General features: G+C 40.1%; 1 protein-coding gene across 1 annotated transcript; it reads left to right on the forward strand.

The window, feature by feature from the left end:
• The first annotated feature begins 7,349 nt into the window (after positions 1 to 7,349).
• LOC147452666 (carboxyl-terminal-processing peptidase 3, chloroplastic-like) lies at positions 7,350 to 9,067 on the forward strand. The gene is made up of 4 exons (XM_086519288.1): positions 7,350 to 7,434; positions 7,549 to 7,672; positions 7,731 to 7,800; positions 8,834 to 9,067. The coding sequence occupies exons 1-4, from the start codon at positions 7,350 to 7,352 to the stop codon at positions 9,065 to 9,067; spliced, it is 513 nt and encodes a 170-aa protein (XP_086375414.1).
• Positions 9,068 to 15,747: the final 6,680 nt, after the last annotated feature.

A 15,747-nucleotide genomic window follows, 5' to 3' on the forward strand; every position in this document is an offset into this window, starting at 1 on the left:
CTTTCTCTTAGAATACTTTTTCTTCCTCTCGATCTACTCTCATACCCCTCTAGCTCTCACTATCTTCAAAGGTGTGTGACGTGTTGGGTCTGAGACCGTGAGGGAATTGATGTTGTGTTTTCAAGTGTAAGCTTGGTGCTTGAAGCTTCCATCTTCATTGCACCAGCAAGTTATTGAAGGAACAGAAAGTATTGTATTGTAAAATGTCTCCCTTGATGGGGGAACCTATAATACAAAACCTTTTGGAGAGGGGACCGGCTCCATGTAAATCCGGTCCTCAGCTGTTGTCAATAGCTTAATTTCTCTCTCTTTTTCAAGTATTGTTCATGCATATCTAAGTAGGTGTTATGCTTTTGTTGCTCTCTCCATCTAAGCACTCTTGCTATGCTCATTAGGAATCTATTCTTAATGAAATGCTCACTGTGTCTATGTTATTTTCCGCTACACAAAAGTTACTAGACCATTAAATGTTACAATCTCTATGCTCCGTGACTCTCCTCCTTTTTTTTACCTCGACAAGATAAACGCCTTTACTCCCCCCATTTTGTGTTGCCGACGAGATTGCTTCTCATGGTCCTAAGTCTTGACGGTATAACTGTCCCCAATGATTTGATCATGGTTTTTTTGTGTCTTTTTTTACATTTGCATCTAGTTAGCCCACTACATTTATGCATTGATACACCCCATATAAGGACCATTGGTGCCTACTGATATGGAGATGTGAAGGATAATGCTATTCTCTGAGATGGCAATTTATGCTTTCTTGCTCACATGAATCCTTACCTTAATGCATGGAAATACTATCACTTACTTTGGCTCACATAATTAAAGGAAATACCCTTGGTTAAGTGGTTGGAATTGACTACCTGCCCTGCTCATTTTTCATTACCTTGAACATGGATGTAAGCTAATTACCTTTTGCTTCCTCTCCCCTTTCCTTGATTCCATATGAATGTTGTCTATAGATTTATGCTTGTCATCAAAGTCCTTACACCTTAACACTAGTTTGGTACCAAAACAGGACACTTTAAGTGTTCTTTTTTTAACAAATTTAAATTAAATGCTACTTGCATTAGACAATTTATTTAAGAAAACCCTCTTGATATGCTTAAATGTGTTAGCTAGAGGGTCTTTTAAAAATATAACCTTGCATTTTAGAATCTATCATGATCGAGAACTATACTCATCAAGTTGACCCTCGTAGAGTGCGATTGACGTTTCCACAATTTTTCTATAGATAATTGAAAGTTTCATGTGCAAAAAAAAATCATTTTGGAGTATATAAAATAATGGAAAGTTCCATGTGTTTGATATGGTCATTTCAAGCATATCGTTGTATACAAAGAAAAATATGTTTTTGATGTATTTGTGAGTTTTAGAAAGTGATACATTGCTTGCCCCTTCCATTGAGCACTCAAGGTGGCAAGTAGAAGGGCTTTCGTATGCAGCAATTATTAGATCATTTTAAATATTCAAAACTACATAAGAGAAAACTTTCATATTTTCATTCTTGAGACATAAGCATTCAAAACCTCAAATATTATCAAACTTTCCATGAGATCAATCAAATGTATCAATATACATGGTACATACATAATTGGGGTGCCTAAAACCTTGGTTTTAATGTTATTATGGAGAACTCAAGATTTTCAAGAGTTTTTGCACGATAAAGAATTCAAGATAGAGTTCAAGCAACAAGAATTAATTGAGTTAGGGAGCCCAAAAAATACGTAGTCTCTTGGTTTAACCATAGATAGTCATTTGTAGTTTTCAAATTGCACTAGAATAGTACCAATTTCATGAGGGGACCTGTGGAAGACCAGCATGATGCTCTTATTCAGCACGTGCTCAAGTATGAAATTATGTCTATAGCTTGCATGTGACTTTGAAACTTATCTTTTGAAGTGCATTCCATTGTTTTGTAACATTAAGTGCTAATACTTGGCTTTTATAAACATAAAAAAGGCCATCTCTACAAAAAGATATAATAATTTTATGATTTTTTGGCAAAACAGCTTGAAATTTTACTAAAATTTATGTCTCAGAACTTACCAAAATTCTCTCCATACAAATTTTCTTTTGATATGGAGAAAAATCTAGTGTTTTATTTCCCTCATAACCAATCTATGGTAGAACTAATGTTAAAGTGGTCTTTGTTTTCAAAACTAACCAATACCTAGCTGACAACATTGATTATCCTTCTATGATTATGAATAGCTAAATATTAGAGTTGGGCATGCTAGGCTTGACTTGGTGGAGGTGGATGCAAGCAAGGAAGCTAATCCGTTATTCTTTATAAGGTGAGAGAGAATGAGAAAAAGAAAGTGAGAGAGCGAGTTGAGATGCTGCAAAGTAAAATGTTGATTGAATTTTGAACACAGTTGGTATGTTCACTCTCTTCTCAGCATGGAAACCATGGAGACTCGCTCCTCTTCACATGCTCTCCTCTAGAATTTGACTATGATTGTGTGGTTTTCTTCTCAAGGACTATTTGTAGTATTCATATTAACCTTTTGTTAAAGATGGGTTATGGACTGATGTGTCTTTAGATGATACCATTTCTATTTTCCATCTGAGAATATTTATGGAAGCTATGGGCTGATTCTTCTTGTCTACAAATGGAGATAATTTTGAAAGGCTACGGGTTAAAGTGTTTTAAGGATTGTGTTGTCATTGGATGCTTGCTCTTAAAAGAATACAAATGCCTTGCTAAGGCTTACAATGGTTCCGCTACTTTATACTTTGGTTTACTCTAGCAAATTTTCCTTCATGATGGTAAAGTCTCAGTTTGATCAGGGCAGTAAGTATGCCTAAATATGTTGGCAAGGTGCAAGACATGCTCGCACATAGAGCTCTCTCTCCCTCTCTCTCTCTCTCTCTCTCTCTCTCTCTCTCTCTCTCTCTCTCAAACACACACACATGCACACACATACCCATTAGTATGTAGATAGCTAATGCATTAAAAGGTAGATATCTTGTATTATATATAAACACCTTGAAATCCTTACCTTTCTTTCATCTACCTAGAGATACATCTAGGCTTGCACCCACATTATGTAGCTGATAGCTATTTTTTTCTTAGGAATAAGTAACTGCAAAAGCCCATTACTTGCTAGTATTGGCAATATTGAAATACCTCACTAAAGAGTCGTGCTTCAAAATATCCCATTTTCTTTGCCAATACTTATAATTTTTTTAAAATATTTGGTAAAAAACTCTCTCTCTCTCTCTCTCTCTCTCTCTCTCTCTCTCTCTCTCACACACACACACACACACACACACACACACCATGATGGAAAGAAGGGGAAAGCTTAGGCCGTGTTCAAATTTCCCGGGTTTGGGCGCTTTTCCATCTCTCATCCAATGAGAAGAGTCGCTTTGTCTTTCAGGATTTACAGTAGCAAAGCTTGGATGCACTCAATACCTACATTGCATGCTGAGTCACACCCAGCTATCATCAATCTTGTTCTGGCCTCCCTACCCGGCCCATGCTCTGGCTCATCCTAGGGAAACCAATGAGATTTTAGTGTTGGGTACTCCCGCAAATTCACCTGCACATTGGTGCCTATAAAATTGTGTCCACTACGCTTGAGCATGTAGTTGTGCGCACTCTAGGTCTTGCTCATGCTTGTCCTTTGCTTGACTTCCCTCACCTCTAGGTTGCAGACCCGTCGGGGGCTTTGCAAGTGGGCTACCTCTAGGTGTATATTATTGGCCGTTCATCAATAGTTGCACCACGACCCGTCACCAATTCCTACAATTACATGCCACCCCCGCCCTCCAGTAAAGTCACCTGCATCAAAGCCCTTGCAACACGCCAAAAAAGTTGGCAAGCACAAGTCAACTATTGCATTTTATTAACTCTAGTGGGGGGACTATAGTGTGCAGGGTACGCCTGATATCCACACGTTCTGAATTATTTGTGCTTTTGACGCATCCGTCAACCCAGGTCGTAGCTCATTTTGGTAAACATTAATTGGCCAATGTTATTTTCAAGTCATTGAAATCAATGAATTCATTGGCTAGAGTTCTCACAAAATATTTCTTGTTGGCAGGTACTCGAAGGTCTAACAATACATAACCCAGCTTGTAAGGGCTTTCAACACCTAGACAATTTAATTTAAAATTGTGCATTTACTTTAAGTTTCTACAAAAATGTCTTTGAAGATTTTGATTATTGCCAATATTCTTATCATATTTTAATTGTTGCATTATATGTTAAAGGGCTGTTCATTTCTCATCTTGTTTAACTTGTAGAATTTTATGGAGTCCCAACATTCTCTCAAGTTGACTCTCGAATGGAGAGTGATAAACCATTGCATAAGTAATACTTTTCCCCCTTCCAACCCAATAGTGCATCTCCTTTTCAATCTCATCTTGCCCCTTCTCATGGATTTACGGTGATGCTTATATCGCCTATTTCTATTCCTAGTCCATTTGCACGAATATCTCTTGTGCAAAGGTTGGGATCTACTCATCATGTCCATGAATCATTGGTGAAACCGTTGGCAACTAACATTACCCCTAGTCAACCTAGCGTACCCAATGAATGTGCTACTTCTATGGAAGCACATAAAGTTGTTGAAGGGCTTCCATAGGAATGTCGTCATTTGGAATGCATTGTTTGAGGAGATGGACGAGGAATTTTGAAGGAAGAAACGTTCTTTGGTACTGCTTTGGTCTAATTTGTATGAGAGGCAACTCTGTTGGCAAAGCATGTTATGCACGGCAAAGCTTTTGCCAATGTGCAAGCCAAATATGGGGTACTTTCAAGATAGCCGCCCATTAGGACCACAACAAAGAGTGCCCAGTTCATTAAGGGGGTGCCAATTAGAAAAATATATTGTGCCTGGCAATGCTTTAGTTGAATGTGTTTGCCGACTGGCTAATGGGGACACAACTGCCATGCTTTACAATCCATTGGTTGATGTATAGGTCATGAACGATGTTGTGCAAGCTAGGCAATGCCTTGGTGGATGTGTGTGTCATATGTGGTGTCCAAGAGGATGATGGCCACCTAAAGGGAGCCAGATGCCCACTACAACGAGAACAAGAGGCCGCCCATGGGTGGGAAGAAGCTCATATGCTTAAATTCCTATTATTGAAAGGAATTAGCCCCTCTTAAAAACTGTATCCACGGAGTCCCAAGGGGTGGAAAAGGGTATAGGATGGAATGGATAGGTGTGAATGCACTTGACGATGGAGGAGGGTGGAGAAAAGTGAAGATCGATGGTGTAGAATAGTAAAGCCTTTGATTGGTCAATAAACTAGATCATGGATTGAAGATCTACGGTGGTGGAGAATAGTAAATATCTATGGTGGAGAAAGTAAGAACACAAAGTGCATTTTGATTGGTCAATAAACTACATCATGGATTGATGAGGTGGGATAAATAAGTTCTATAAAGAGGTAATGGTAAATGCTAAACTTTTCATATGCAACTTTTCAAGAGTAAAGAGATGGCAAGGTGGAATCCGTCAAGGTGGAATTGGTCAGCGGTTCAGGAATTGATTGAAGGTTTTGTGGGAAGTGACTCATTTTTATTGGCGTTGATAGTGATCTCCATCTTTTTTTTTGTGTGTTACTTCTCTATAGATCCTCTTCTAAAACATTTGGCGCTACCTTTTCTTATTTTGAGTGTTGCAATTACTTTTAGGTTTTTATTAGCTTTAAAAGTCAAAAATACCTTCAAGATAGATTTCTTATCTCCATCACTCATGATTTTAGCTTACTCCACCCTTATCAGTGCACTTAAAAATTATTACTTTAACCAACAAGAAAAGATAAGTTATTCTTTATTCCCTTTTAAAATGGCCACTCATAAATTTCTTAGAGCCACCTCATATTGTTGCCCCTCCTATCTAAAAACCATCCATCAAACAATTGATTGTGAGAGATTGTCAGCCTCTTTTTTGTATTGTCTCGGGTATGTTTATATATCTATGATGGATAAATTAGAGGATCATCTCCTATTTCTGTACTCTCTATCTCGTCATCTTATTTATAGATGTTGCGTCATTTTAGAAACTTTCATGTCGATTGAAGGAGGAGAGGATTTTTTAATATATTTTCAACAAATCATAACCTTAGCTTATGTTATCAAGCAAAATAAAGTATCCTCAAGTGCCCATTTCATTTTTTTTGTTGAATATTATTGTCCGCCCAATGCAAATGGGAATTGCGTTGGAGAAGGAAGTGAAGAAGCAAGTGACATTCCAAGTGCGATTCCCCATGCAAGAGATGAAGGAGAAAGTGAAAGCGTTGAAGGAGCAACTGTGGTTCTTCCCCATGCAAGAGTTGAAGGAGCAAATGAAAGCGTTGAAGGAGGAACTGCAGTCATTCTCCATGCAAGACTTCAAGGAGCAAGTAAAAGCGTTCAAGGAGCAACTGCGGTTCTTCATGCAGGTGTTGAAGGAGCGAATGCCGATGGCATTGAAGAAGGAGCCTCAGGTGCAAATCCCCGTGAAGGAGTCTCAACTGCGATTCCTCCTGAAAGAGCCTCAAGTGTGATTTCCCATGCAGGCGAAGGAGCAAACGCCGATGGCATTGCAAAACCAACAAATATTCCTGACGGCATCAAAGCAGCATTCCAACAAGAAGTCTTTAAGATTTGGAAAAAAATCACAAAGGATGTAACGACACTTCATAGGAATGCAAATGTGGAATATGTAGGGACAAAGTTACCAAACTTTAAGCTCATTGTTTCGCAGCTGGCGGCGTATCTCAGTTGTGACTTCACTGTGAAGTGAAACCATGAAGTAGGTAAAGGTGTTTATGAACACCACTTCCTCTACAATTAGCTATGGCTCTCTTGGGATAGTTTCCTACGATTCTTCTCTCTCTCTCTCTCTCTCTCTCTCTCTCTCCTCTGCGATTAGCTCTTTTCCTACCACTCTTCTTCTATGTGTGTGTGTGTGTGTCTGTCGTGGGCGCGTACACACATCAATACAGACAGGGAGTTGGCGCTTCTCTCAACGGCACGTATCCTTGCTTTAAGAGCTCAGTGCATTCTTCGTCTTCTTAAAATTTTGTGATCGCCCACAAACTCTGCTTTTCATTTTTGAAATCGCTCACACACGCACAACGTTTGATTTTTGAGGAGTTTGCAAAAGATCGCTCATGCACAATGTTTGATTTTTGAGGAGTTACAAGAGATGTTGGGCTTCTTTGGGCTTGCATATCCCTTGGAAGAACCATGGTAAAATACACCTTTTTCAGACTCTGCTGTGAAGTATTTTCAGAGCATGTTAAGTGTCATGGGCTCATTCAAATTTTAGTGCTAGCAGCTCAATTTGATGTTATGGAGAATAAATTGCCCATTATGTTGAGGCTAGATTATCACTCTAAACATGGACTTTCAGGTAAAGATCTATAGGGAGAATATCACTCTCACACCTGTCTTTGCGGCAGTTCTTCCATACACTGCTCCTGATGGTCATTTGGCAAGATTAGGATACCTAAGATTAACTGCTTTCTCACAAGTAAACTTGCTCTTGTCAAGTGAAAAGGTTTTTAAAACAAGCTGATGTGCATAGTTTTTTTGGCCAGGCTCATTTGTCAAGTATTATGCCTTTGTTTTGGTACAAAATGCTGCAGCTGACATGGAAAGAGCAATCTCTGGACTTGAGAATGAAGGAGCTGAGTTTTATATTTTAGATCGTCGCAAAATCCCGTAAGTCAGATATCTCTAACGTCGCAGACTATTGGCTGATTATTATGGTTTGGCAAAGGCTGGGACAATGTGATTTAGGGAAGGTAGTAATCTTTTGTGAATGCATACTTCGGTTCACATATATGCTGGTATGTAGCCTGCTTGGTAACACTTCGAACATGTAGTGTTTGTGTTCTTTTAGTGTGTCCTGTGTCAGGGTGAGTGTGTGTACGCATGGATGAATACATGTATGCATTATGTTCACTTAAGGGACTTTGATTTTTTGAGTTGTACTCCTAGATTGCGACTACAAATACATGTATGCATTATGTTCACTTAAGGGGCTTTGATTTTTTGAGTTGTACTCCTGCCTTGCGACTACGATGCTTAGTTTGAGAAGGTTGCAACCCAAATGGAACCATGTGTAGGATAAATCATCTTCCTGACAATGGGTGCAAGGTGGATTGGTAAAAGATGGGCTAGATGTTGCCCAAATGTGGTTGGATGGAGATGAAGTCCTTGTTAATACTAAAACTTCTTATTCTCACCGATGGATTGTGCCATGTTAGTCCAAAACATTGGCTTTGTATTAATCTTCTACATCTTGGAAATGCAAACATACATACAAAAGAATTTCACCAAAGATTTCTGATTGTGGGTCTGCATATATTTGTATACTTATTTTTGACACTTATGGAACTAGCTTTGCATGTAAAGCAATGTTCTTTGTTCTTAGTTTGTAAATGGGTCACTTCAATTCAGGGCCTTACATGGCTTCCTTTTCATTTTTGCCACACGTAAGGTCTTAGTAAAGCAATGAATTATTGAGAGCAATTGTGGACCATTGGATAAAGCTTCTCGATTAGTGCCATGTGGAAAGTTAATGATTGCAAATTTTCTTGGAAGAGGGGGCCATTGTGAGAGAGAGTTGAAATTTGTTTGCATGTTTCTATGAACAATGGGATTGAGTAGTGGGTCACACACACTCTTTGTCATCCTCTTATATAGGCCATTGTGGCTTTCCACCTTGTTATGTTTTAGTGCATATGCATGAGCAATAGCAAAGTTTGATGCATCAACATGCACATGAAAAATCTTATTCCAGTCAAGTCTTCACCTTGCTTTACTAAAACAAGGAGATTGTTAAAAACTCTTATGGACTGACTTCTGGATTTTTTGCAGAGTGTTACACAATTGTGGGATGGATCCGCAGTTTTTGTGACAGTGGCCAAGTACCTATCTCCATCTTTGAATGAGATTGATCAAGGGGGCATTGTTCCAGATGTGCAATGCACCCCAGGGGATGGTGGTGGTCCCAACAAAAGTGTCTTCTCAATCCAGTGCAATCTCAATTATAGAGCAGGATTCTTGTGTTCTCGTAGCGGAGAATCAACTGGGTATCTTCTAGGCTATTAGGTTTGAGCCTTTCAATGAGAAATATCTTCTCTGGGGGCACACTCAATAGGTAAGAGTGCTACAGACGGGAACGCAGAGAGTCCTACAAAATACCAAAACTAGATACTATAGACGATGAAACACACAAGTCTGCATACTTGGCAACCATCCTTGCACATAATCAAGCTGCACAGGAGCAGAGAGAGACAAAGAGGGAGATAGAGCGAGAGAGCACGTGCAGGCGCACCTCCTAGAGCGGAGTGCTACGCCGACACGGCGAGAGAGAAGAGGGGAGAAAAGAGAAGAAGTACACAGACACTGGGTGCAATCTCCCCCCCGTGCAAGAGTGACCATTTCCCTCTTGCACGTATTTGTTATATAGATTTCTTGAATGGTCAAATTGGTTACAAACTGGCTGGCCGGTCATAAATGGCCAAAGCTCATAAAAGAGCACTTGGATAATAAAATGTACATGATATACAAATACATTTGCATAGGCCAAGCTGGGTCTAGTCTTTTCCACCTGTCAGTTGTAATAAAATCATAAAATATCATTTCTATAACATACCTCTCCGTTGGAAAGCAACTATCCTCAATTGCGAATATAAAATCTGCAAACAATACTTGTCAAAAACAATGATTAGTATGTTGTGTCAAAAACATCACATAATAAAAGAAAAATTTATGAAACTAAACAACATTATCTTATGCCTGCCGTCATCCACATACTACCTATTCTAGTGTCCCATACCACTAGAATAAGCAGTATATGTCATACCCTGATGAATCAGGATATCATTGGTCACACTCATCATCAATCTCATAATGTCAAATCTCATCACATAAACACTGCCATAATAATCACCAGATACCAAATCCTAATCAACTTCCAATTCCATAGTATAAGTCCAAATCCAAATCACTTTCATTATGTACCCGGATAACAAAATCATACCAGTTGCAGTGGTGGCCAGCCACTACAGCATGATTTTGTGATTGGTGTTGCCTCATCCGGCGAGTCTACACCCATAAAGCGTGCTGCCTAAATCGGCGAATCTGCACTAATGTTGCCTAAATCGGCGGATCTGCATTGGATATTGTTTAAAAAGGATAAATCTGAAGTTTATCAATGTGTTGCCGAAATCGACGGATCTGCACCAAGATGAGTATTTACACACTGCCTAAATCGGCGAATCTGTGTGTTGGTGACCAATGAACTAGGCTAGACATAAAGGAGAAAATATATTTACCACGTTGCCGACATCACAGTGTAGTATATTAAACCCCTTACAAATTGTTGTTCACTATCCTAGAGCACCTTAGCTCGCCTGAGTAGCTGCATAGCTTATTGACAAATCATCTCAACGAAATCATCTCAACAAAAATTCCATTGAATACAATCGTCGTAGTGTTTGAGTAGGGACTCTTAAATACAATGCATAGAAAAGAGGATTGACGTATTCGAGGTACATATCAGCAGGATCAGGAGTGGCTACTTGATTATGCGTGTCGAGAAAGTTGTGTTGTTTCTTGGAATGGTATCAGTAAACATAACTAGGAGCTTGGCACAATCTTGTATGACAGAGTTAGTATAATCAAGCAGGAGGTAGTAAGGTTTATGTGAGGATAGATATTGGATCGATAACAAAGTAGAAGGTACCATAAAACTCGATAAAATATGGCGAGAAGATTAGTATTGGAGCCGTAAGAATGAATTTGCAAAATAAAGTAAAAAGATGACTTATCTGACGTCCTTGCATTGTGGTCAGCATCGGTTTTTGTGAATCTTAAATGAGTTAGAGAAATGTAACAATAACAAGTGAGGATTATGATAAAAATCATGTGATTACGGTCAAGCAAGACAAGTAATTTTAATTTCCTGTAAATGACGATAAACTGAAGAAAGGTATGTGGGTTGAGCAGTGCTACTGTACATTAGATAATGAGCCATTCGAAGAGGATAGAAATCCATAAAATATTCACAATTTGGTAAGTACTACAAATTCCAAGTCCCTAATAAAGAATGCAGGACATTTGACAAACCGAGATCGACAAAAGGAATAAAAATAAAAAAATGCAATATAGTCGTGTCGCAATTAGATGAAGGTGCAATAAAGGTTAACCGAGCAACGGACAGTAGTAGTATGAGCATGAACTAACGTGTGTTAATATTAACAAACTTAAATTAAACTGCAAATAGTGTGATAGAATCCATTGAGGATATTGGAGTTATACAGAGCTTAGAGCTTAAGTTTACTTTATGAATCTTGATTGTTTGTGTTCCCAGCATTGTGTTCGAAATACTAGCTACCTAAATTTGTGTTGTTACCTACTACAATTTGTATGATTTGTTAATGGGCCTCACTATGCTTTAGTGAGATTTGTGGATAGTATTATCTAGCTAGATTGTAATTGGTGATCGGGTGTATTGCCAATGTAATTAAAAAAAGGGAGGGGGAATATGAGCAGAGGCCACGATACATGAGCCAAAATAAGGGGATATGGTATTGGTGAGTATACTAGGTGTCTGTATGTGTACAATGGTCATGCTAGTGTGTTAAATGCAAACATTCATAGGTTGCGCCTACTATTTTAAACAAGGTGTTGTTCTTGTGCTAGTAGCACTATGGAAAATAGACAACAATTAAAATCTAACGTCATAAATTTGGATGATCTAAAAATAAGACCGATATTGCGAGATCAATAAATTTCTACAGTGAAGAGTTATGAAAAACGAAGGTGCGAGTGCTGCCAGTGTAGGCTTATTACATCAACTAAAAAAAGTCAGGTTTGAGCTAGAGAGTGTCCACACAGGATGTGGTGGATTTATTGGTGGATGGGCGATCGAGGAGGTGTTCGGTGAGGTCGGTTAAAATGGCTTGGAGTGTGCGAACAGAATTTTGCACGTCTAGAAGTCGAAGACATAGCCGGCAAAAGCGGTGTTCCAAGCGGTCGTAGTCACGTCGGAGTAGAGTGAGTTGCTCCTGTAGAGATAGAGTACTTTCGGTGATGAGAGGGTCATGGTGAGATGAAGCAACGTTGGAGGGGGTGGCAGAAGGTTGAGAATCCATGGTTTGCCACCGACTGAAGGGTTGTGTCACAAGGTCGGAGGATACCCGGTCTGCAGAGTGTGGTACCAAAGAGCTTCGTCAATGACGGTCGCTGCAAAAGCGCCGTCAATGGTTGGCATGGAATAGCTTTGGCAAGGGTTACTACTGTAGGCGGGTGCAATAGGTGGAACTTCACTTGAGTGTTCGGAATCACGAGGACAAGGTCGACAAAGAACCACCGCAGTTTGTCCGAAGATATCAAAACATCATCGTCGTCAACAAGTGTGTCCTAGAGTCGCTGAAGATTGGTTGCTGGTGTGCGTTGGGGCATGTAATCGTTGCAGAGCGTGAGAGAGAGATAGTATAGTTGCTAGTTAATTTACCTTGCATGTGTATGAGAAGCGTGAGTGTGAATAGCTGCTAGCTGTAGGCCAAGGAGATAGAGCATGAGAGCCGAGAGGCTACTGGATTGAGACTTGCAGGGGAGGGAATCGAATCAAACGCAGCAGGACAATGCACCCACGGGGTGAGAAGTGGCGGGGTGGGGGATGGCTGAAGATGAGAGGGAGAAAGATGGATGGCTGCATGCAAGCACATGCACAGAGAGAGAGAGAGAGAGAGAGAGAGAGAGAGAGAGAGAGAGAGAGAGAGAGAGAGAGAGAGAGAGAGAGAGAGAGAGAGAGAGAGAGAGAGAGAAAGAGAGAGAGAGAGAGAGAGACACAGAGAGAGAGAGAGATGATGTTGCATAATGGAGTCGCCGCTCTCAGTGTGGGTGGTTGGAAGTCTTCGGTGAGTGGCTGAGGATGGCTGCATGGTGAGGTCGGGGGGTTGGTTGAAGATGTGTGTGTGTGTGTGTGTGCGCGCAGTGCAACTATGAGAGAAAAAGAGAATCAAGCTGCAACCGGAACTGGCTGATGACGGCTCCAGTGCGTGTGTGGAGGGAGAAAGAGAACTATAGAAAGTGTCGCCACCTCTGCATGAGGGTGGTAGCGGTTTGTGTGGCTGGGGGAAGCCATATTGCAGACCACGAAAAAATAAGTGGGCAAGATTGAAGTTTGGTTGCAGGTGAAGAGGAGAGAGAGAGAGTGTGTTGGGCAGTGGTTGGCTCGTGTTCGAATGCCCTTGCGAGTCTGCATGTTAATCAGCGCTGCAGAGCGAGAAGGGTGTGGGGTTGCATGGTTGGTACTGAGAACTGAGAGAAAGCGAGGGTGTTTGTGGTCGTTATTCGACCAGAGAGGGAGATTGAGGGAATCTGCACTGCCGCTCACTCACACGCTGCTCTTTGTTGATGGTGACGTCTGGCAATTTTGTCATTGGTCTTGAGCCTTTGTTGCTTGTTAGTAAAGGGAAGCTCAAGGGATTTTTCCCTTGTAGAACAATCTCATCATGAATTCTGAGGACGGTATAATACTCATGCCTGCCCCTTGGCAAGCGGCATAGGTGCTAACGATTGTGCTTATCTCCTCGTCATTATCCACTCTACGATCAAGTTTGAGCACAGCTCAAAGGTTCACTCGGGATCCTTAATCTTCCTTTGCCTCTATTTTTGTCTGCGTTCAACTTTTCTATGACCTTAAAATTTTTCCTCGTAGTCCTATAATGTAAACTGTCGCTAAGCCCTCTCGAGTAAGATTCTGTTCTGCTTAATATCGACCTACTAAATGCTATGTATTACTCCTCTTTGTCGTAACTCATCATCTCGACATGATTTTTATTTTAATCCATGTTTTTTTTTCCGTGTTTAATTAGCACAATATTTACATTAACAAGCACTAAAATATGGCGATAAAGAAGGGACTCTATTTTAATTTCAAAAATTCACTAATTATATCATACAATCAACATTAATCAGTACAAAGTGAAGCAATTCATGGAATCTACAAACACAAGAAAGAAAAATACTTAGCTGCTACTTATCGATCATAATCATTAGTCTTGGAGCGTAGCCTAAGCTCTGATACCACTCTACAGACGGGAATGCGGATTGTCCTGCAAAATACCAAAACTAGATACTATAGACGATGAAACACACAAGTCTGCATACCTGGAAACCATCCTTGCACATAATCAAGCTGCACAGGAGCAGAGAGAGACAGAGAGGGAGATAGAGCGAGAGATCACGTGCAGGCGCACCTCCTAGAGGAGAGTGCTACGTCGGCACGGCGAGAGAGAAGAGGGGAGAAAAGAGAAGAAGTACACAGACACTGGGTGCAATCTCCCCCCGTGCAAGAGTGACCATTTCCCTCTTGCACGTATTTGTTATATAGATTTCTTGAATCGTCAAATTGGTTACAAACTGGCCGGCTGGTCATAAATGGCCAAAGCTCATAAAAGAGCACTTGGATAATAAAATGTACATGATATACAAATACATTTGCATAGGCCAAGCTGGGTCTAGTCTTTTCCATCTGTTAGCTGTAATAAAATCCTAAAATATCATTTCTATAAAAAAGAGAAGTTGGGTATGAGTTGGATCTTATGTTCTTGTGCATAGGCAAGTCCTTGGGGCTTGTGTAATGAAGCCTAGAAGAAGCCAAAACAATTTTGTTGGGCAATTCTTGTAGGGAAGGGTACCAACTATACCGTATAGTGTATAATTGGTTAGTTGTACATATCATTTGATGATGGTGGCAAATACAAACATCATTGATTCAACTTTCGTCACCTGTTAAAAATGTTGTGTATGTATGTACAATATAACAAGAATCCACAATGTTAAAACATTCTGAATGGACTTTTTGGGTTTCAATTTCTTTTGTTATGTATGAAAATCACAAAGCTAAATGAATGCTTTTCATTGCATGAGGATAATTAATCTTGAAAGCAAATGTTGTGTGATGTATTGGAGAGAGAAGACTTGATTTTTTTCACATTTTGGTTCTGTAATTAGGAAATACCATAGAAAGAGGTGTATTCCCCGCATATGTTCAGGAAGTACAGCTTATGTTAAGAGCAACGAGTCAGGCTCCTGTAAGGATTCAGAGTACTCGTATATGTATATTGCATCATGAGAAGAACAATTTTTTACTTTTCTACTTTTTCGGGCTAGAGCTGGGAAGGGGAGAAGACCCTCAATGGGTTTTTTTTGTTTGTTTTCTTTTTTTTTGGGGGGGGGGGCAAAAGCAAGTCTCCTCCATGGGAGAGTTAAAAGCCTTTTCATGCCATGTATTTTATTCCAAGTCCCCTTGTTAGTCACGCCACTCGGAGGTGAACGGGAAGATTAGAGTGCAACCTTCATGTGCATTGCAACCCCTTGTCTTACAATCATTAGTTGGAATCAAGGTCAAGAGTAATGGGTGACGGCAATTTAAGTGTGAAGGATGGGTTTTTCAACCTTATCAAAGGGATCCTACGCATTTCTAGGCAAGATTTTTTGAGGCCCGAGGTGATCTTTGCAAGATGGGTATTTCTCTTTTTATAAGAGATGGAGTTGAATACTAACCCTGGGCCAGCTCGTTCTTCCAAGCCTTAGAGAAAAGAGGGGCTTAGATTATGGTTTGATAGTACTTTCCAAGAGGGAGATAGAAGCTTGTGCTCATGTGATCAAAGTAGACCTCATGTTGAATGAGTTTGCCCATTGTTTCCTCCTTGAGCAAGGCTTTCATCTTTCCCAAAGGTTAGTTGAGATCTTTTATGAGCCTTGTATGCATC

The sequence above is a fragment of the Adiantum capillus-veneris genome, chromosome 8 (assembly GCF_014529385.1).
Source record: "Adiantum capillus-veneris isolate H3 chromosome 8, ASM1452938v2, whole genome shotgun sequence".
In the NCBI taxonomy this organism is placed as follows: domain Eukaryota; kingdom Viridiplantae; phylum Streptophyta; class Polypodiopsida; order Polypodiales; family Pteridaceae; genus Adiantum; species Adiantum capillus-veneris.

What these genes read in the sequence shown, in the direction of transcription:
- LOC147452666 (XM_086519288.1), top strand. Translation starts at nt 7,350, where the DNA reads ATGGACTTTCAGGTAAAGATCTATAGGGAGAATATCACTCTCACACCT. An exon ending in TCCATACACTGCTCCTGATG is followed by an intron (nt 7,435 to 7,548) that starts GTCATTTGGCAA and finishes TTTTTTGGCCAG; the next exon opens with GCTCATTTGTCAAGTATTAT. An exon ending in TTAGATCGTCGCAAAATCCC is followed by an intron (nt 7,673 to 7,730) that starts GTAAGTCAGATA and finishes GGTTTGGCAAAG; the next exon opens with GCTGGGACAATGTGATTTAG.